The 23,162-nt window shown below is 46.6% G+C and overlaps 1 protein-coding gene across 1 annotated transcript in view; it reads left to right on the forward strand.

Moving 5' to 3' along the window:
• Nucleotides 1-23,162, forward strand: part of tgfb2 (transforming growth factor, beta 2) — a 30,387-nt gene that overhangs the window by 2,512 nt on the left and 4,713 nt on the right. Inside the window, exons 2-4 of the mRNA XM_071469347.1 lie at nucleotides 18,357-18,520; nucleotides 21,802-21,934; nucleotides 22,020-22,130. Coding sequence (XP_071325448.1) covers nucleotides 18,357-18,520; nucleotides 21,802-21,934; nucleotides 22,020-22,130 — 408 coding nt within the window. The remainder of the gene's footprint in view (nucleotides 1-18,356; nucleotides 18,521-21,801; nucleotides 21,935-22,019; nucleotides 22,131-23,162) is intronic.

Genomic DNA, 23,162 nt, shown 5'->3' on the forward strand with positions numbered 1-23,162 from the left:
GGAAGTCTTTATTTAGTTTATGTGTAGAACTGGTGATTAGATCTTTATTCACTCACATCAGTGTGAAGGGTTGATTCAAGTGTCACAGCACTTTATACAGCAATCTGCAGTCTGAGGATCTACAGATCTACAGTCTGAGGCTCTACAGATTGTAGATCTACAGACTGTAGATCTACAGCCCCTCTCAGACTGGAGCTGGAGGACGTGATGTGGATCAGTTGAAACTACTGGCTTCATTCAGGTCTGCAGAGGAAGCTGTTCACTGCTCTGCTGACAACGTCTGTGCTGAATCTGTAGCCGACACTGACCTTTGACCTCCAGTGTAGAGGAGATGAACCTCTCCTTCAGCTGATCAAAGACAGAGTGAAGCTGCAGAGTCGTTCACTAACACGTTTCCTCTCATCAGAGACAGAAATGAGACGGCGTCCTGTGGCCCTGAGGTGTTTTCTGCTCTAAATGTTTTCCTTGGCCCCTCCTCTTGTGTAAACACCTTCAATATGAATAGACGGGGCCCGATGCCAAGTGCAGTCAGGAAAGCCTTCACAGTGTATAAATAATACAGAGTCAACACGCAAGGAGGAGAGGGGCCACAACTGGTCCCCATTCATGTGAACTGGTGACACTGGCCAGGTCCTCACATCTGGAGACAGATGCTGACAGCAGAGAGTTAACCCTTCAGCTGATAGGTTCTGTTTGTTTAGTCTCTGCACACTGGACGTGTGAAAGTGAATGTACACACACACACACACACACACACATATCAGCCTTATTTGGTCGGGCGCCAGGAAGTCCTCAGAGGCTGCAATGTGTGGCACAGCGGCTCTGGAAGCTTTACAAAAATGTTGGGCAGCAGGGTGAGAAGGGTGGGGGGCGTATAGAGGGGGTGAGAAGGGTGTGGGGGTGGGGGGTGTATGGAGGGGTGGAGGGGGTTGGAGACACTGTCCCAGGTCTCACAGTGGTCTATTTAAACCCAGTTAGCCGTGAGACATTGTGTGCCCATGGAAAATTCCAGCAGAGACTCTGTTGCTGGGCTGTGGATGGGGGCAGTGAAGACCCCTCCAGACAACCCCCCTCCCCCACCCCAATCCTGTTCCCTCCCCCTCTGCAGGTACCCACGGTTTCTTCTGTTACACTGAAGTCACAGGTCAAAGAGGAATTCAGCCAATGTTACACACATGTGTCAGTTCTACTCAGTCCATGGAAATAGCTGTGTAACGTCTTCTGATGATGTCAGAGTGATGTTATCTCAGTTTGGCAAGGTTGAAAAACACAGGATTTTACCAAACAGGAAGGGTCTCACCTGATGATAAACAAGATTTAGAAAGTAAACACAAACATTTATCAGCTGTGACATAGTCATGTCAAGTGGGATGTCAGGTGTGATGTCAGGTGTGATGTAGTGATGTCATGTGTGATGTCATGTTTGATGTAGTGATGTCAGGTGTGATGTCACGTTTGATGTGGTGATGTCAGGTGTGCTGTAGTGATGTCAGGTTTGATGTGGTGATGTCAGGTGTGCTGTAGTGATGTCAGGTTTGATGTAGTGATGTCAGGTGTGATGTCATGTTTGATGTAGTGATGTCAGGTGTGATGTCAGGTGTGCTGTAGTGATGTCAGGTTTGATGTAGTGATGTCAGGTGTGATGTCATGTTTGATGTAGTGATGTCAGGTGTGATGTCAGGTGTGCTGTAGTGATGTCAGGTTTGATGTAGTGGTCAGGTGTGATGTCAGGTTTGATGTAGTGATGTCAGGTGTGCTGTAGTGATGTCAGGTGTGATGTCACGTTTGATGTAGTGATGTCAGGTGTGATGCCAGGTGTGTTGTAGTGATGTCAGGTTTGATGTAGTGATGTCAGGTGTGATGTCATGTTTGATGTAGTGATGTCAGGTGGGATGTCAGGTGTGTGACAGTCTGTGAGGTGAGGTGTTGTCCTGCTTACATGAATCTACACACCCTGTCTCTGATACATCTGATCATGTTCAGTATCAAGTAAATCATGCATATTGATCATATTGATCAGTACGTGATTCCAGGACAATGACTGAAAACAGACAAACAGCTCCACATAGACACAGATGTGCAGCGTGTGTTGTGTTGTATCACACACTGAGGCTGGTGTTGTGTTGTTGTGTATCTCACAATGACACAGAGCTGCAGCTGTAAATCTGCCGTCAACATTTGAAACAGAGACACAGCTGATTGGATGACATGTTCTCTATGTGTGTCACCACATCACACACTGACACAGGTGTAACAACACCTGAGGACGTTAGACTCAGAGATGCTTATCTCAGCAGAGAGCTGATCCATATCAGATCCCAGATCAGCTGTGTGTGTGTGTGTGTGTGTGTGTGTGTGTGTGTGTGTGTGTGTGTGTGTGTGTGTGTGTGTGTGTGAACCTGTGACATCATGACTTCACCCTCCAGGTTTCAGGTGCTGTGGGTTTAATACTGCTGTCAGGTCAGGTGGAGCAGGCTGGCCACCAGGAGACTCAGCCTCCCTGTCCTGACTGATGTACATTAACAAATATAAAGTGTTAGGACATGTAATGATGGAAATGTTCATATAGAACCATCACTGTTGACAACCTCCATCTCCCTATAGCTCTGTCTAAATGTTTCAGTAGATTAAACCTGCAGTAACAACATGATGCAGGACCTGATCCTGATCCATCACAGTCACACATGGAGATAACACTGCTCACTTTAAAGCTCCTTTTCCACTGGTTCAGAAACCCACTGAGACCCACTAACATGTGGCTTTTGTTGGCAATGGAAAAGGGTTCAACATTCAGTCCCGGGTCACATGGCTCCTGTTGTGACATTTTTCAGACAGACACTGTGAACGCACCTGTCACCTGTCCAGCACGGTGCTGTTAAAGTAGAAACAGCAGCTACACTGAGCTCAGGGATGAAAGAGTGAGCTGCTGCTGCCCCAAAATAAGTTTCAAAAACACACAATCACTGTTTGAAGAGTCTCACACTGACAGGAGCAACAACCCAGGGATGAGACACGACAGGTCCTTCATACCAGTGTGCACAGCAGCCAGCAGCTCACTGTTTCTCCCCGTGTGTGTGTTTGTGTGTGTGTGCTTATGCATGTGCACGCGCTCTGTAACTGCACTTGTGTGTGTAATCTCAGACAAACTTGGCTGGCTGTTTAAAAGGAGTCAGTCGTCTTTTTTAACAGGTTACCGTGTTTAAAAACCTGCATATACCTGCAAACTTTGTTCAAACTCCACAGAGTCTCCACAGAGCTGACCATTCACTGCATGAGTGGGCGTGACTAAAGGTGGTTTCAGGAGTGTGTGGGTCATGGCTGTCATCTGCTGCAGAAAAACTATGACTGACTGTGTGTGTGTGTGTGTGTGTGTGTGTGTGTGTGTGTGTGTGTGTGTGTGTGTGTGTGTGTGAACCTGTGACATCATGACTTCACCCTCCAGGTTTCAGGTGCTGTGGGTTTAATACTGCTGTCAGGTCAGGTGGAGCAGGCTGGCCACCAGGAGACTTAACAGGCTCCTCTAGTGTTGGTTTCTCTTCATTATAAATGACTCTGGTTTATTTTGTCTCTAAAATCCTCTGTCTCCACCTGCAGCTGCTGAAATGGTTAAAATACATTTATATTCTTCAGAATCAGTCTGGACACTGAGACTATAGTGGAAGGTGTCAGTTTGATGTCATGTCGCTGGTGTGATGTCACTGTGACATCAGCAGGTCTATTCTCTATCTGTTTTTGCTGCAAGAAGCGTCATGTAAAAAATACGCCAAAGCGGCCAACTTCTAGATCAAGCGATGCAGTTGTGGGGCATTTAATGCATGTCTCACCTAGGCAGTGTGCTCACTCCAATCCGTTAACATGGCACTGAAATTTTAAAAAAGACATTCTGCATGCACACGCCACACATCCAGTGTGTCCCTGGTGTTAGTTTGAGGTCAGGGCCTTTACTCTCAGAGCATCTTCAGGCTAAGAGTTTCTCCCAAGCTGCCAATTTAGGAGAAACTCCTAAAAATAATGAGCATGTCAGTCCTAACTTTAGGACTCCTAGTTTTTTTTTACTAAGACTAAGCCACAAAGACACTTAGAGCTAAAAGCAGCAGCTCAGTCTGGAGAAGTGAGAAGTAGTGAAGAGGATCCTGACTCAGTGAGACCAAATCACAGAGAATCATAAAGAGCTGTGATCACCTCACAACACTGTAGCTTTGCAATGTTGACACCTTGGAGATCTCCAGTATCTTTGAGATGATCTGTTCACCAAACAATAATTTTTCTCTGTAGAACCAACATCACAGGACAGTTCATATGGTTCCCTTTAGATGTTCTCCAGCTCCAGAGAAATGAAGCAGCTTAATCGGTTTGACCTGGTGTGATCGGAGCCAGAAATGGAACCATGTAAAAATGACTGAACCATCACAAGACGAGGATGTTTCTGTGAAGAGGAGAAACATCGCACATCAACACACAGGTCGTGTTGGTCCCGGTGCTCCTGATGGTTCTGATCACACAGGTCGTGTTGGTCCTGGTGGTCCTGATGGTCATGATCACCCAGGTCGTGTTGCTGCTGCTCCAATAGTAGACGTTGTTGTAAAGTGGATCTACACACCGTTCATGATGTTAGTGGGAGGGGCCTGAGGCAGCTGTTTGAAAGGATCATGTTCATCGTGTGTGTAACTGTGAGGGACAGTGGATATCACACATCACTCCCCCCACGGCTACATCACCAGCCTCTGAGTCAGGTTCAGTCAGGTTTAATTTTTTTTATATTTTTGAAATAAAACAGTTATTTTATTGAGTGAACTGAATGTAAGTTTTTATTGCAAATTCAATTCTACAGGTCGACACAGACCTGATCACACAGATGTGTTTCAGAGAATCCACTACTTCAGTAAACAGAACATGATCTGTAATTGTTTCATTTGTTTATTTCTGTGGTTTTCTTTAACATCGGGTTGTTCATGAGTTTTCACCGGCACAGACCGATCTTTCATCAGCCAATCACTGTGGTTCTTGCAAGCAAGCTTGTCCATGGGAATTGACCTCACCACGGCAACACAGTCTCAGTCTGAGCTCAAGAGTTTTTGTTTTCCTCAGTAAAGTTGGTCTCAGCAGCTTTGAGAAGCGGATTCAGGAGAAAACTGAGAGTTAGAAACTTTTCATGCAACTCTGGAGAACTCCGGGTGGTGAGATAGGATGCTTCGTGAATACAGGCCCAGATCATTCTGAGCCTGGTCCACCACCGGTCAGAGTCCTGCTGGTACTGAAGTGTGCAGCGTGTCCTCAGACTGAAGTGTCCTCTGGTCTCCAGGTCCTTAAGCTCAGCTGATGTCACTGTGATGGACCCTGTGGCCCTCAGTCGCACAACCTGCAGTCACTGTTGTTGCTGCGTTGCTGCAAACAGACTCCTGGTTACTGACCGTCATTTTTCATGTGTGAGCAGAACCAGCAGTCAGCTGTGGTGATGTTGTCCTCAGCTCCAGCTGCAGTCCTGTCCCCCTGTGATGGGGGAGGGGGGGCGGCAGAGCTGAACACTTTAAGACCTCAGGGTATTTGCCTGAGTGACGGACCTCACCACAGGGTTGTTGTTCAGAGCCCGCTTTCTGTTCACTTACGCAAGACCTGGACGCTCTGCCATTTGAACTGCTCAGCCTCTGAGGCCAGGCGGTGTTACGTAACAGGAGAGAGAGAGTGAGTGAGAGAGGTTGAAGAATAACAAGTTTCTGTATTGTTTACAGCAACGGCACAAGTCCCGAGTAAGATGATAGTCTTAACAGCAGTGCAGGAGGAATGGGAGGAGGCCGTGTGGTGCTCGGGCCGAGGCCGGGCCTGGTGCGGCTCACATGCTGGATGGGAGGGGGGACAGTGTTTGTGGCTCTCAGGTTATGCAACAGGCAGAGACTGTGTGTCAGTCACTGAGTGATGAGGCAACGTCAGTCTGCCCTGCTGCCAGTGTGGGTGTTGGTGTGTGTGTGTGTGTGTGTGTGAGTGTGAGTGAGTGCTGTGATGTTAATGGCCTCGTTGCCATGCAGCCTCAGTGGCAGTGACAAACCTCATCAGTGAACAGTGTGAAGGATCGGATCAATGACAGTGACTGAACAACGTCACATTCAGTCATGTGACGTCTGTTCAGGACCAGTGTTTTTAGAATACATAGTAAGGGTGGGGTCGGGGGGGGTCAGCCTGATCCTGACCTGAACTCTGACCTCTGACCTGAACCAGTCTGTTGTTACTGTGAGAGGATTTTCATGGACTCTTCTTCATATTTAAAACTAGGGATATCATCATAAATGTGTTAATCTTGATGAGATTAAGGGCTGAGCATAACGTGTTTTTTTTTTTTTTGTTAATCTCGTGCCGCCAAAGATTCTTTATTTTACACCATCACTGCTGCTGTTACCAAAGATTCTAAAGTGCTACGTTCTAGAATCTTTGGCTGCAACTATTTTGACCCTTTGATGCACCCTTACTTTTTGTCAAGCTTTTACAGACACTTCCTACAAAGATTTTACATGGTGGAGCAAGATACTTCATGGCAAGTCATGTCTATGGGAGCAACAGAGGGACGGTTCCGGCATAAAGGGGCGTCAGGAGACCTAAAGTGTTTAAATCCAATGCCTGAATTGTCGTTGGTGAAGATCAAATAAGTTGGAAGATAAAAATATAACTTACCCAGAGCTCGTCTACAGACAAATAAATTATCAGATATGATCATTATCATGTGATTAATCGCAATTAACTATTAAAAATCAGCGATTGATAGTGATTAAGAAAAAAATTATCGTTTGACAGCCCTACTTACAACATGATGATCATACAACAGAAAGTTCACCTGTAGCACAGGCTCCCTGTCAGCAATGCATCTTGGGATAAGTTGGGCCACAAAGGATCCACCTGTTAGGGGTCCAGGTAAAGGACACACCTTTGAAAAGGGACAGTCTTCAGATGAGACTCTGAACTGAAACACAGCTTCTGTCTTTAGCAACAGTTTCTCTCTGTGATTCTTCTTAAAGGAGCTAAATGTGAGTTTAGCTCCTGCTGCATAGCTAACGTTAGCATTAGCAGCTGTTTCCTCACCAGTCTAGAGGAAACGTTGTGAGTTCAGCATCAAACGTCATCCCTTTACTCACCAATATCTATCTCCAGAGGTGGAGACAAACACCAGGGATAACATCTGTTCTTCGACTGAAGTTAGCATGCTAACAGCTAGCTCCTAGCGCCATCACTGTAGCCTCCAGTCTGTCCTGAAGACATAGCTGGTCAATAGACCGTCACCACCACCAACTCCTGACACCTGAGTCCAGGTAAGGTGTTGTGCTGCCCAGATACAGAGAAAAGTTCAGGTTCAAACCTAAAGGAAATAATGAGTCAGCTGTTAGGTCAGAGGTCACATGGTCACAGTAAAATTAAACATGATGATGAGCTGGTGGCCCTTGGGTGACTTTCATGTGGCCCCTTTAGAAAAGGGTCTGTGCTGGTCCAGTTGTCAGAGGGAAATTGGTCTCAGGCTTTTGAAGCTCGTGCTATGTGTGACCTGCATCACTTCCTGTCAGTGTGTATGTGTTGCAGACTGACAGCCTGGTGTATTTTTAGTTCAGGATTATGAGCAGAGTTGTTTTCAATTTACTGTTGGCAGGTGAGAGAGGAGGGGGCGGATCCAGACAGGCGAGAGCTCACAGTCCCTCTGATGATCCTTTCCTTTCCTCCCTCATCCTCTCCTCCCCCCTCCTGTCCCCCCTCCTCTTTCTGTCTCCTTCATTTCTTCCTGTGTGTCTTCTCTTCATCATTCACGTACTCCTCTTCCTCTGCTGTGTCACCTTCACTCTTCACATTATTTAGCTGAAGAAGATGATGACATCTCAGTGATGTTCTGAGGACTCTGTGCCCTGGATTTTGTCTCTCAGGCTGCATCAGGCTGCAGGTTACAGGTGCTGTTAAAATAATCATTCTGATTGGCTGTTGTTGGCTCCTCCCTGTGTGTTGTGTTGTGTTTTGAATCAGCTGTTGGTCTTAGTCACATGACTGAGAAATCATAGACCTCATATTGTAATTAAACTGCAGATCATCGTCATCATCATCATCATCATCATCATCATCATCATCATCATCATCATCATGAAAAAAGTCCTCTGTCCTCGTTTGATTGGGTCAGACCACAAACTGACTCTACCTGTGGACCTCCTCACCTGACAGGACTCTGTCCATGTGGATCCAGGTACCAGGACTCAAACCATCTCAGTCCTCCTGTGGTGTCACAGCAGTTCAATATCCAGACCCTGTTTCCCTCTCAGTTCGGGAGATACATTGATTTCATTATTGAACCTTGTTGTCACTCTGTCACTTTATTTCTGTCAGTGTTTGTAGTGAGTTCTCTTCCTGGTCTAAAGTCAGAAATACTCAAAACTAGGTCAAATATTTTTCCCTCCAGTCAGACGAGCGTTTCAGATTCACACTCAGCCGCTCTTTCCATTCTCCAACGCTCCGCCTGAATCTGAGGTAGAAACAGTCGCATCCGCTAATAAATCTGAGTGTGGGGGAATTTACACCAACAGAAATAGTCCCCCCCCTCCCGCCCTCCCTCACCCCCATTAAACATACTCTGTGTGATGTCGTTTTTTATTAAACCTAAGTGTTTTGCTGCAGAAGTTTCCATGGCAACTGAAATGTTTCAATTATTAGACAAGACAGTCGATAATGTGTGTGTGAGGAGAAAAAGATGATGGTGATGATGATGATGATGATGATGATGATGATGATGATGATGATGATGATGATGGTGTCTGTGTCAGAGCCCAGGACCAGAGCTCTGGAGACACATGTGTCTGTCCTGCTGCCAGCACATCTGCAGAAGCAGTCACAGCTGGATTCCTCACAGCATCATTATTTCACAGCAAATGTTTTCAGTTATGAATTCCCACACTGAGTCTGTGTTGTTCAGTGAGCAGTATGGCCGCCACCTGCTCGGCTTCACAGGAAGAGCTGAGGTCTGGAAAATAAAAAGGGAAATGGTAAAAACCCCTTCACAACCTGGACTGAGGTGGAGGACTGGAGCCGGATCCAAGTCAAACAGTTTGAGCTGCGTTGTTTCTTCCTGTCTTCAGGCATCCTGCTCGGCCCCACCCAGCCCTGCTGGGCCCCACCCAGCCCTGTCGTGACTCTTTGATGTTGCAGCCTCCAACCCGCTGACAGTGAGGAAAGAGGCTGTAAAGTTGAGAAGCCTTCACCTTGTCCTCAGAGAGTCCAGCTCAGTGTGGACTGTCCACACCTCAGGAAGTGTCTGTGGTCACTGAGGTCAGGGGGCTGCAGGGAGGGGCCACGCTGCTTTCATCAGGTCGTGACCTCTGCTGCACAAACTGTTAGTTAAGACCTGACGACGTGAAGTACAGAGTCGGGATTCAGACCAGAGTCCTGATTCAGTTCAGTCATGTATTTACTATAAGAACTAGATTTTCACATCCACATTCATAAATAAATTGATTATGACCAATTTTGAGAAAGATAGATAGATTGGTTGCTAGGTAACAAACTGTAGGTGGCCAGTGTCTGTCACTCAGACTGGTTGCTAGGTAACAGACAGTTGGTGGTCCGTGGGTGGTGTCATGCTCTCGTCTCTGGTGTTGCTGGTTGTATCTGAGGACAGATCTCAGAGCTGTGGTTGTATCTGTCTAAAGCTGGAGATAAATCATCGTATCACTGATGCTTCTGGTTCTGGTTCAGGTCTGTGGCTCCATGAGATCAGAGACAGTGAAACCAGAAAACTGATCAGTGAACAGACTAGCTTAGCCTGTTCACTGACACAGCTGGCCTGGCTCCGTCCAAAGTTCAAATACACACCTAGCGACACCTCTACACACACCCTGTGAAGCTGTAGGTGATGGTCTGTGTTTGATCTTCCAGTCTTTACTCCAGTCCAGGCTGACTCCCTTTACATTCTACATACTCAAGTACGTGAGGGTCTGTGAGCGTCTGTTGGGGTGTACAGACGTCCACACAGGAGCACACACAGGTTGTATCTGTGTCTCTATCTTGTGAGAGTTCTACATTCTGCCATCAGAACATTAATAACACATCTTGACTGATGCTGAATGTCTCCGTTATTGTGGAACATTCCTCTGCTCCACCTTTCTCCTTCTCTTTCTGCTGCTGCTTCAAACCAGTGTGAACAGTGAACACACACGTTCCCTGGATATCACAACACGTCTCTGATGACTCTGTACTAGCCCTACTTCACAGCTCTTATTGGTCATCCATCAGCTGACCAATTACAATTCAAGGCTCACCAGGGCCCTGGCCTCAGCCCCGGCCCTGAAACGCCATCTTTCCACCAGGATTTCTCCTGACCCTCCTGATTACCACTCTGCTACTGGATCCATGTATATATATGTATATGTTATATTTATGTGTGTGTGTGTACATGTATGTGAGTACATGTATGGGAACCAGCTGCACATTAGCTGGAAAACAAACATGGCCGCTGAGTTTGAAGAGAGGCTGTGAGGAGGTCACATGACCTTCACCTCTACACTTCATCTGTAAAAGAAAAGCACAGAGACGAAGCAGCAGCTCTTCTTCTTCTCTTCCTCGTGGATGTTGTCAGTTTGATGTGCACGTGCAGAACATGTAGAACACTGTGGTGTCCACATCTGTCCACATCTGTCTACCTCTGTCTGTGTACAGCTGAGATCGGTGTACGTCCAGAATACTGGACTGAATGAATGAATGAGTGTCAGGTAAATGAAGAACCACCTTCTCTGCAGGTCTGTGTTCACCTGTCCTGCAGCGTGTCACCTGAGGAGAGAGGACACTGACTTCAGTCTAATCACAGGCTTGTCACTCACCATCATCATCATCATCATCATCATCATCATCATCATCATCATCATCATTCCCTGTGCTCTGCAGCTTGCTGCTGTTTGCTCTTCATATGGAAAAGATGTAGTAATGACAGCTCACACTGTTTCTGAATGTGTGACTGCAGAGAGGAAGAGGTCTGAAGTTTCTGCTGACGAAGGCTCTAGTCAGAGCGTCTGCAGGCCAGAGGATGGAGCGCAGCCAAGCACAGCAGTCTGAGCCCCCCCCCCCCCCCCCCCCTCAGGAAGGAAGGAAGCCTGAGTCTGACGGATCCTCCACCAGGGTCTCTCTGAACTCTGAGCTCCTTCAGTCAGGAAAAGGTTTATTATCTGAACTGGACTGGTCTCTGACAGATGGTCCTGCTCCACTCACTGGGTCAGCTTCATGTGACGGATCCTGATCATCAGGCCCCTGGAGGCAGTGACGTAGCTGTGTGTGGTGTACATGGGTTGTGTTGTATTCTGTAAACGATGGCATAGACATCCACGGTGGCTCCTGATTGGCTCTTATCAGCCTGGACTACCAGTGGTGAAACAGCATGGATAATGAATTAAAGTGTTACTGACGTTGTCTTTGCAGCAGCTGTTGTTCAGTTCAGTTCTGTATTTTAACTCTACAACTGTCTTTGCTGTTCCTCCTTCAGAGGATTTACTGGAGCTAATCAGTGGGTCAACCTCAGGGTCAGGACCCCAACAGTGGTCACAGGTTAAAATGAGGGGTCAAAGGTCATTGTCAGTGCAGGAGGACAGAAAAAAGTTGTTTGTTCTACACATGATTTTCATCTTTTCCTCTTTTATTGTGAGTTAATGAAAATGCTGAGTGTAAACATGACCTAAAGATCTGAGCTGAGGCTGCAGAGCCACTTATTCCCTGTTCCACCAAAGTTAGCAGGTATAACAGGTTTTAAACTAATAAAAGCTGATTGACCTCTTTTCCACTGACAGTCGAGTTTGTCTTTCTGATCAGACTGAGGACACACACAACTGCAAGGAGTGATGCCATCACATGACATCACAGCACACACATACAGATGCAGTGGATAGAGAGTGAGCTGTTAGCCGCCATACTAACTGATAAACCTGATCTGTCTAATCCTCAGGTTGTTGCTCCTGTAAGAGTTGGAGCCTCAGTGTGAGATACTGTAATCAGTGATTGTGTGTTTTTAAAACTTATCAAGGCTGCAGCTCACTCTGTCATCATAGAGCTTCGTGTAGCCATGGTGTTTCTGGTGTAGCAGCACCTGGACAGGTGACAGGTGTGTCTACAGTGTCTGCACTCTGAAAGATGTTACAGCAGGAAAAGAGGCAAAAATGAGCAGGTTCACCCAGGTATTGCATTTATATAAATGCTGATCAGAGCCATTGCCGATAAATACCTGCGTCTACTGCAGAGTCATGTGACCCAGGTCTGAATGCTGATTGCTCCATTTTCCATTGCCGACAAAAGCCTGACGTTAGCAGGTTTTTTGATTAGTGAAAAACAGGCTTTACAGTCAGTGTTTGTGTTTATGTTCTCATTATTCAAAGGAGCTCAATGCAAGTTTTTGCTATTGCTACATAGCTAACGTTAGCATTAGCATCTGTTTACTCACCAGTCTAGAAGAAACGTTATGAGTTCAGTGTCAAACTTCATTGAGGTGGAGACAAATAACTCTTGTCTCTATGACATCTGTTCTTCTACTGGAGCTAGTATGCTAACAACTAGACAATAGCATGCTAACAGCTAGAAGTTAGCATGCTAACAGCTAGCCCCATCCTGTCTCTTCACTGTAGCTTCCAGTCTGTCCTGTAAAATCAGCTGCTCAGATTATTGTAACCTCTGAAGCTCTTGGTGAGACTGAACAGTTGCTAATGCTATCGTTAGCCATGCAGCAGTTAATCTAAACAGCTGCCTTCACTGAGGACAGTCAGTCTCAAACTCTCTGCTCATCTTCAGTGTCTCGTCCACAGCTCCAGCTTCCAGGCTCTGCCTGTGGTGTGTGAGGTAATGGGAGTGATGAGTAATAAAATGACTGATTACAGGAGTCAGGGGCCCGGTGTTGGCCCCGTGTGACAGCTCTCATGTGACATCAGCTCTTCTCTCAGAGGGAGGGGCTCCATGGAGGAGCAGCATCCATGTTGCTGTGTGATGTGACATCACCGGCCTCACTCCAGTCTCAGCCCCATCACTGTGACGGAGCAACACACACACACACACACACACACACACACACAGACCACAGCGGCGCCAGTTGTGGTGGCTGATGTTCAGTCAGGTCTGGATGAGTCGTGGTGATGTGGGCGGACTCCACTAAGCGCCGCGGCCTGGAGGCAGTCAGGGATTTACTGAGGCCCCACATTCTCAACCAGCTCCTGGAATTTCCCAGCAGAACTCACTGTGAGGAGCTGCTGTGTGTGAGAGGATCCTGGAGTTCACTGAGCATTGCCTAAATGAAGTACACAACCACCAGAGAGAGCAGACCCACAAATCAGCTGCTGTCTTCACACCTCCACTACAGATGGTCAAATCAGTGTCAGTCTGTGTGTGTGTGTGTGTGTGTGTGTGTGTGTGTGTGTTGAGTCCAGAGCTTGAGTCAGGATATGGTTAGCCTTGCTCAGCATAAAGACTGGAGGCAGGGGGAGCCGCTAAGTCCAGAGATCAGACACGCACCTGCCAACACCTCAGTGATCAACACACTGTCTCATAGGTTTGAACCATACACACACACAAAGGTAGAAAATGACAGTTCATCCTGCTGCAGGTCCCAGATGTGGTTGTGGTCTCTGACTGTATCTGGTTTTGGTTTTCGTCCATGGAACCAAACCTGACTCCACTGAGACCTCAGGAAGTTGCACACAGTCACACCTGAGACTGATCATGTGACCCAACCTCTGAGCCTCAGAAGAACAAAGTCTCATGAGCATATTTCACAGAAGACACCTGAACACAGCAGACAGGTGACATGATTGATGTTTAGATTTGTCTTCAGGGTGGTGATGTGGGGGAGTTCACTTCGATAACAAACCATGAACCAGACTGAGAGCAGTCGTCATCCTTCTGGTCAATGCTGGAAATCAGCTGTTTTCTGTTTGTGTTGTGTGAAGACAAAATGAAACAGACACAATTGTATAGACAGCAGTGTTTGTGTTGAGTTCATCAGTGTGTTGTTGCTGCTCTGACACAGTCATTCAGATGAATCATGTGTGTGTCACTGTGGGTCATTGTGTAAAGGATCGTCAGGTTGTGAGTCCCATTTTGACAGAAGTAAGTGTGTGAACAATTGCACAAGAATGTCAAACATGAACACACTCAGGTGATTTTATGGTGATTGTGAAGACGAACTGCAGGAAGGAGAGAGGAGAGGAGGAGAGGGGAGAGGGAGGAGAGAGACTCTGCTGCTTCATCATCATCATCATCATAAATTCATTCAGAGTGAATAACTAACAAACTACTGGTATCAGTGTATCAGTCCAACCAAGGACTGAGCTCTCTTTGTGTGTGTGTGTGTGTGTGTGTGTGTGTGTGTGTGTGTGTGTTGGTGTGTGTTCCTCTCATCAATGGCTCCAGTGTTGAGCTGCAGCACAGCGGCCTCATTCATGAGGCTGCAGCAGAGTAAACAGTCGCCTCAGCTGCTCCAGTGTGAAGGAAATGAGACAGAGCATCGTTGGTCTTGGCTCTTCCTCCTCAGCTGCTCACACTGCACACTGTTCAACACGGGCCCCTGACCAGGAGCAACACGGGCCCCTGACCTCTGTTCAACACAGGCCCCTGACCAGGAGCAACATGGGCCCCTGACCTCGGTTCAACATGGGCCCCTGACCAGGAGCACAGAGATGAAACAGGATCAAAGAGTCCACTTACAGGAGCAGGTCCAGGTCTGTGCTGTTTTCAGCAGGTTCCTGTTCATCACTGTAGTTTAAGGTGGACTGCATCGCTGTGGTTTAAGGTGGACTGCATCACTGTAGTTTGAGGTGGACTGCATCACTGTAGTTTAAGGTGGACTGCATCGCTGTGGTTTAAGGTGGACTGCATCACTGTAGTTTGAGGTGGACTGCATCACTGTAGTTTAAGGTGGACTGCATCGCTGTGGTTTAAGGTGGACTGCATCACTGTAGTTTGAGGTGGACTGCATCACTGTAGTTTAAGGTGGACTGCATCACTGTAGTTTAAGGTGGGCTGCATCACTGTAGTTTAAGGTGGGCTGCATCCCTGTGGTTTAAGGTGGACTGCATCACTGTAGTTTAAGGTGGGCTGCATCGCTGATGTTTAAGGTGGACTGCATCACTGTAGTTTAAGAGGGACTGCATCACTGTAGTTTAAGGTGGGCTGCATCGCTGTGGTTTAAGGTGGAATGCATCACTAAAGTTTAAGGTGGAATGAATAACTGATTCATCCCATTTTCGTGTTGGTGATGGTTGTGATGGGTTCATGGTCTCCAGAGAATGACTCAAGTGACCCCCGACCTCTCATCTCGTGCCACCATCAGGTCAAAATCTCAGTGTGTCCCATCAGCCTCAGCTGTTCTTTGTGTTTAAAGCTAATTATTAAATGTTAGCATGCTAACACACTGAGCTATTATACCTGCTGAATGCCAGCATGTTAGCATGCTGATGTTTAGCAGTTAGCTCAGAGTACTGCAGTGTGTAGGTACAGCCTGGGCTCAGGGTGGGGGGGTATGCCTCAACCAGTTGGGTTTGGAGGAGAGGGGAGAGGTGGGGGGAGGAGAGAGGGGAAAAGAGAGAGAGAGAGTGCAGGAACAGCTGTATATACTATCAGTAATGGTGTCATCAATAATTATAATAGATAACAGTGGTAAATAGTAATAATGAGTAATGGTAAATCTGGATCCTGCTGCTCCAGAAACAGAGAGAAAGAGAGAGCCCAATGCACCATGGGAATCTACCAGCAGTCTAGCTCTACAGCAGCATAACTAAGGGATTGTTCAGGACATACGCGAGCCAGCCCTAACTATGAGCTTTATCAAAGAGGACAGTTTGAAGCCTGATCTTACAGGTAGAGAAGGGTCTGATCCTGGACCGAGACTGGGAGCTGGTTCCACAGGAGAGGAGCCTGATAGCTGAAGGCTCTGCCCCCCATTCTACTCTTACAAACTTTGGGAACCACAAGTTGACCTGCATTTAGAGAGCGAAGTGTCCTATTGGGAAAATAGGGAACTATAAGCTCTTTAAGGTATGATTGCATCTGTAGGTGAGGAGGATGATTTTAAATTCTATCCTGGAGTTTACAGGGAGCCAATGCAGAGAGGCTAACACAGGAGAGATGTGATCTCGTTTCCTAGTTCCTGTCAGTACTCGTGCTGCTGCATTTTGGATCATTTGGAGGCTTTTTACTGAGTTACTGGGACATCCTGACAATAAGGAATTACAGTATATTATCAGATCATGTATTTCTGAGATCTTTCGAGCCACGTACAATAACTTCAGTTTGTCTTAATGTAAGCATAAAAAATACATGTTGTTGTTTCTGTGTTGTGTTTATGTGATGTAGATACACACCACTGTCACAGATACACACCAACAGTGAAAACCTGCTGAATATATTTTAAGGTGGTTTTAAGTTTTGTGATGAGCACATCAGTGTTCATATGATTGTGTGTGTGTGTGTGTGTGTGTAAATAGTTGAGAGAAGCTGAAAGATGCAGCACCTGCTGTTTGTGCAGTAGCAGGTGATTCCTGGTGTGGTGGTGACAGGTAGATCTACTGTTGAAGACCTAGTTCCTGTTAGACGACAGACATTTTGAGGAGACATGAATGGAGACTTACAGCCGCAGGTATTTCACAGGTTCATGTGACAGTCGGACAAACAGCCTGAATCAGACAGTGACTCCTTGTGTAGATCTCAGTCTGCTGCTGCAGGGTGTTTCCCTCTGGTCACTGACACACACACACACACACACACACACACACACTTCACATCCTCTCAGGATGTGACTTTTCCCACCGGCAGTCAGAGCTGAGTGAATGACGTGGACAGGTCAGACAGGTGACACACCTGAGACGTCATCAAGCTCAGCATCACTCAGTCTACATGTGACCTGTTCAGTGATCATGGTCGCTACTGTCTGTTCATCCATGGTTACCATTTAAACAGCAACAGGTTAATGAAGCATGACTTACCAAAACGTAAAGACCGGCTGCTTCTATGTTCCTATGTTTTACACTTGTAACTACAGTGATACACAGGTGACCTACACTCAGTGCTGCACCTGAACGCCTCCTGTGTGACCAGAGCCCTGAATCTGCTGTAGACACAGAAATAATAAATCAGATGATGTGTTGTAGAGAGCAGGATGCAGCTGGACAGATGTTTTTACCTCCTGATGTGATGCTGATGTTGTTTGACTGATGAACCGAAGCTGGGACTGAGGGAAGCTTCTTAAAGTGACCTCAACATGTCACATCCAACTGAGCTCCTCACGTTAAAGGTTTTAACAACTCATGTCTCTGATTCTCTGACTTCATTTATTTCACTTTTTATTTTTTTATTTATGGAGAGTTCAACACAAATCAGATTCATGAGACAAATATAATGAGTCAGGAATAGTGTAGTGAATCCTGAGATGAGGCAGTCACATCACCTTCTGACACAGGTGTGGATACAGGTGTGGATACAGTCCTGACTGTGGAGCAGGTGGAGTAAAGAGGAGCATTTAAACACAGTGACTGTGTTTCTGTGTGGATTAAGAGGAGGAAGACTGTGCTCATCAAGAGACTGTAGAAGAAGAGGAAGACAGTCCTCCCGCTCAGTCAACTGACTCTCTCAGTTCTTTCATTTTATCTTGTTTTATCACTATCATGTGTGTGTGTGTGTGTGTGTGTGTGTGTGTGTGTGTGTGTGTGTGTGTGTGTGTGTGTGTGTGTGTGTGTAGGTCTGGTTGCTGTTTCATAAACAGACCACAGTTTGTGTCTGATCCAGTCTCTGTCTTACATTACAGACATCAGACCTCCAGGATCTGAACTCTCAGAGCTGTGGGACTCTGGCAAACACTGCACCCCCCCCCCTCCCCCGCCCCCCTCCACACACACACACACACACACACACACACACACACAGTTCCACACACGTTTTCCAGTTTTACTCTTCATGTGTGTGTTCAGCAGCTTCTGTCAGACATGGTAACACATGTGTGTGTCACCCGCTCCCGTGTCAGTGTCTGTCAAACACATTAACACACACGTTTCTCATTGTTAGGGGGTTGTGCTGCTCAGTGTGTGTGTCTGTGTTTGTGTGTGTGTCTGTTGGAGTGTGTTATCTGACGCCCTCTGGTCTCTGTCACAGTCTGTTCAGGCACCAAGAAACCCTGATGATGTCATAGTGATGTCATCAGGGTTATCACGGATTGGGCCTGGACACAGTCTTCAGTGACTATGAGAGTTACATGTCAGTGCAGATCTGTCCCAATGTCAGTGTCAAAGTAAACCTTTAACCTGTCTCTAAACCCCGCCCCCTCCCACTTACTTGTGTGTTTGTCACACACCTGGCCTCAGCTCACAGCTCTTTCTTCTTCTTTGCAGACGTCATCTCTCCGACACACTTCAACCCGTACTTCAGGCGGCTGACCTTTGACGTGTCTTCCATGGAGAAGAATGCGTCCAACCTGGTGAAGGCAGAGCTCAGGATCTTCCGTCTCCAGAACCCTGGAGCAAGAGTGTCTGAGCAGCGGATCGAGCTCTACCAGGTGCACACACCTTCTGTCAAGTTCTTCTGTCAGGTTCCTCTGAACCTCAGTCGGTCAGTGTTTACCTCCAGATGACAGCTGAATTAAACTCAGGAGATTTTCTCACACAAACACTGAGTCTGTAAATGTGTGAGGGAGGAAGGGACGGACCGGTACAAAGAGGGAGACCTGATAACATTCTCTCTCTCACTCACACACACACACACACACACACACACACACACACACACACACACACACACACACACACACACACACACACACACACACTCTCTCTCTTATTCACGTCTATAAATAGCACAACTTAACACCTCGTGTAAATGTTTGAAAATATCTCAGCCTGTGATAAATGTCCTGCAGATGCTTCTGTAGATCACACACTGAGATGACTCCTCCTCTGAGGTCACCGTCTCTCTCCTGTGGTTAAACTGTACATGATGAGTTTCTGTCCGTTAAAACTATGACCTGATAAACATCACATGATCTGGAGCAAGCTCTCTGTAATATGTGCTGCTGCTGTGTTTGTCCCTGACACTGCACAGGGAGACCGATTATACTCACACTGACAGACTGAGAGGTTGATGAAGGTCTGACTTTCTCTTGTTGGTTTGTTGGTTAGCTAAACTTAAATTAATCAGGAATTGAATTACAACAGAGGCCTGGGAAGAAAATACAGTCATCACACACTGTGTAACACTCACAAGTCTTTTAAAATAGTTCAGAGTTGGTTTGAGGAACTTTTAAAGGATAAACTTTGTGGCAGTGTTCATGTTGTGATCGTTCCTACTGTTTGCACTGATAGACCTTTCCTTAATGTCAGTGACAGTGAAGCGGACAAAGTCCACAGTTCTCCTCCTGTGTGACATTTATCTGATCATCTCATTAGAACAAACTTCCATCTTTGTGTTTCTGTCCGTCCTCCACAGTTCACCAAAGAAACACAAAGAGGGAACATTACACTGATAACCTGTGACTTTGGATGTACCCACTCTGACTGCTGAAGTGTTAACTTCAGATGAACATGGAATTTTGTCCTCCATCACTTCCAGCAGGGTTGTGTATGGACAATGAGCTCAGTGATCGACCATCATCAGAGCCATCAGCTGATGCCTTTTCCAATGTCAAAACAATACTGGCTTGTTTTCAAATTAATGTATCAATTTATTATCATCATTATTTGTAGTATTATTTTAATATCAGATTTAATTTGTCCTGCCATAGTTTCACATATATAACCACATATTCACCACTATTGTCAATTTCACAAGGTGACTGTAGGGTGATGATCACACAATCCATCAGAGGGATCTCTTCATGGCCTGTCTTGCCATCATCGGTCCCACCTGCAAGGCTACTATCACCATAGGAAATCATACACTTCTCCTTGGCCTCATTGCCAAGCTGTGGCTGCCTCTTTCAGTCTGATGACCCTAAATTGTTTCATCCAAAGAGTCTTGTGAATGGCTCCTTAACAGTCCATAACGTTTACATTCAAAAGAAGGAAACATTCTGTCATCCCGGGCTCAGGTTCTCCACATGAAGTCAACACTGACAGTCGAGCGGATTCAACAATATTAAGCTTTATACTGAGACAGGATTTGAAGTCTCTCCCTGACACTGTCCTGGAGCCTGACAGTTCGCTCAAATCCACCAGTTTGTCTCCTGTGGTCACCAGTTTTTCTGTTTCCTGGAATCGTCTTTGGTCATGATGTGTTAGATCTGTACAGGAAGGTAAACTTCAGCAGGACCACAGCACTGACCTAGTGCTGCAGCCAGGTGATTACTGAGGCCTTTTGAGAGTACAAACTGAATGACCAATTCCACCCAATCAATCACAACTGACCAATCCCACCCAATCAATCACACCTGATCAATCCTACCTGATCAATCACACCTGACTAACCCATGTCACAGCTGATCATTTTCTGATAAATATTTGGATCAATAATCTTTCAAACTAAATGAGCAGGAAGCAGAGAAGCAGAGGGACAGAGACTGAGCCAGTGTTTGCTGCTGTGTCCAACAGATCCCGACTCAGGATCCAGATTTCAGACAGACGGAGGTTTTGTTTGCGTCTCCTCCTAAGGTTTCCCACAACAGCTCTAACAGGAGACGAGAGTGGAAGCTGAAGCAGAAGTGTTTTACACATTAGACAGAGATGAGCCAACACAAACACTGGGTTCTGAAGGACAGCAGAGTAACACGGGTCTGTCAGCATCTGGATTCACTCTCCGTGCTCCTCCCAGACCTGCTCAGGCCATCACAGAGGAAAGAGCAGGTGGTCAGACCTCAGCCCACGTCCTCCGAGGCTGCTGCACCCGCTCCTTTGTCTGCTGTGTGGACGTGTTGTGTGTCTGTTGTGTGGATGTATTATGTGATTGTCCAGGCTGAAGCTCTAAGGTCAGATAAGAGTCTGAACCACGACATCTCTACAACCACTTCCAGCTCTTCCAAACCTGTCACCACCTGAAACTTTTCAGTCCATCAGTCCAACAGTCCTTCCGTCCAACAGTCCATCAATCCATCAATCCATCAATCCATCAAGGTAGAGATTCAGGTGGTGGAGGAGCTCGATCACACCTGGTTTAACACACAGTACATGTAGGGCTGCAGTCTACCACTAAACTAGAGCTTTACAGAACCACAGGACCACAGCACCCGGAACCTCAGAACCACAGAACAGCAGAACCACAGGACCTCAGGACCACAGAGTGACAAGACAGGAAGACTTGAACCTGTGATGTGAGACACTGTCAGATGGTCCAGGTCTTCTGTCCAGACTGACTCACTATATCTCTGCAGATAACAGGTGTGTAGAGATGTTGTCCAAAGACTAACTTCCTCTCACTATCGTGACCCTCTGGTTTCACAAATACAGGATCACCATGAGACTAGCTGCAGGTCTCCAGAACAAACATCCTCCTGTTTCTGTTCCTCCCTGATGGCTCCTCAGTGTCATCGTTCATCCTGGGACAGACGGATCTCACCATGGTTCCTACAGGATGTGTTTTCACCTGTGTTAGTTTTCATGCTGTCATGATGAGTGTTGAGGTGTTCCAGTGCTGCTCAGGTGTTGGTCAGGTCAAGGTGGGGGGTTCAGGTCAGGTAACATGTTGTTGTTCACATCCTGTCTCTTTCCTGAACTGTTCAGGTTAGACAGAGATTTGTTGGACCGTGGTGCAGTGAACTCTGGGTATTTGAGACAGTCTGACTGTGTTGCCTCATTATTACAGGTAAGACTTTTTGATAACCTCTGACCTCTGTCTCTGGTTTGTCCACAGATTTTAGGACACAAAGACCTGACGTCCCCGACACAGAGGTACATCGACAGCAAGGTGGTCCGAACGCAGACGGAGGGGGAGTGGCTGTCGTTTGACGTCACAGAGGCAGTGAGTGAGTGGCTGAACCACAGAGGTGAGTGTGTAATGTCCCATCAGCGTGTCCCCTCCCCCACCACATGTGTTACCTGGTGGCATCACCTGGATGTGTTTCTCCACAGACAGAAACAGTGGATTCAAGATCAGCCTGCACTGCCCCTGCTGCACGTTTGTACCGTCCAACAACTACATTATTCCCAACAAGAGCGAGGAGCTGGAGGCGCGCTTCGCAGGTGAGTCTGGGGTTAGTCCAGAAAACCCACCAGAACCAGGAGTGCAGTGGCAAGAAAGTGTAATGACTGGTCAGAATGCTGAACTCAAATGTAGACAATCTACCGAAAAAAGGGTAGATGGAAGAAGATGAATTTAATCATAGAAAGAACTTACAAAAACAAGAATCCAAATCAAACCAGGCAGGAACAAAAACCAAGTCCAAGAACACTGCAGCACAAGGAACAGGAAGCGAAACCAGAGATCCACAGGAATTCACAGGATGATGTTTGTCTTGAACAGACGAAGACAGTGGGGAGCACAGAGACTAAATACACACAATGGTGACTGAACACAGGTGAAACACATTAGGGCGGGGCAGACAATCAACAAGGTGGGGGGGCACAAGACAAAGACAGGAAGTAAACTAACATGACACACACCAGGGACATAGTATCAAAATAAGATGGGAAATAACCCAGAAGTCCAACTCAAGAGTCCAAACATAAAGATTCCTACAGATCAGACCATGACAGACAGTGGTTTTGAGGGTCAGTTGATAGACTCATGGTGGTTCTGATCTGATCAGGTTTTCCTGGTTTTCCTGGTCCAGACTGACTCCACCATCATGTGGGTGTGAAACTCGACTGAAGACACAGATCTTTAAATCAGCTCACACTGTTAGAGGCTCAGTCAAGCAGCAGTGAACAGCTGAGGGTCCTAACAAGTCTGAGGTGGGTCACCGTAATCCCAGGGCCTTCAGTCAACAACACAGGGGCCCTCAGGGGCCCTCATGTCCCATGTTCACTGATGTGAGCAGGGACAGGAGCTTCAGAAAGAGTCATTGTGTTTATGAGTTTGAATGGGTTGTCAACATCTAGAGCTGATCGTATTTTTCTTATCACATCTGGACTAATGAGTGTTTCTACCTGTGACGTGATGAAGATGAAGCAGTTTGACTAATCCCCTGTTTAAAGGCTGCAGCACTCTGAGGCTCAGCTCCTCTGGTTCCTGCTGGAGACATGTCAGATCTTTATAATGACTGAACCAGCTGC

The sequence above is a fragment of the Trachinotus anak genome, unplaced genomic scaffold (genome assembly GCF_046630095.1).
Source record: "Trachinotus anak isolate AG129_WGS33_773 ecotype Australia unplaced genomic scaffold, CSIRO_AGI_Tana_v1 ptg000032l, whole genome shotgun sequence".
Classification (NCBI taxonomy): Eukaryota; Metazoa; Chordata; class Actinopteri; order Carangiformes; family Carangidae; genus Trachinotus; species Trachinotus anak.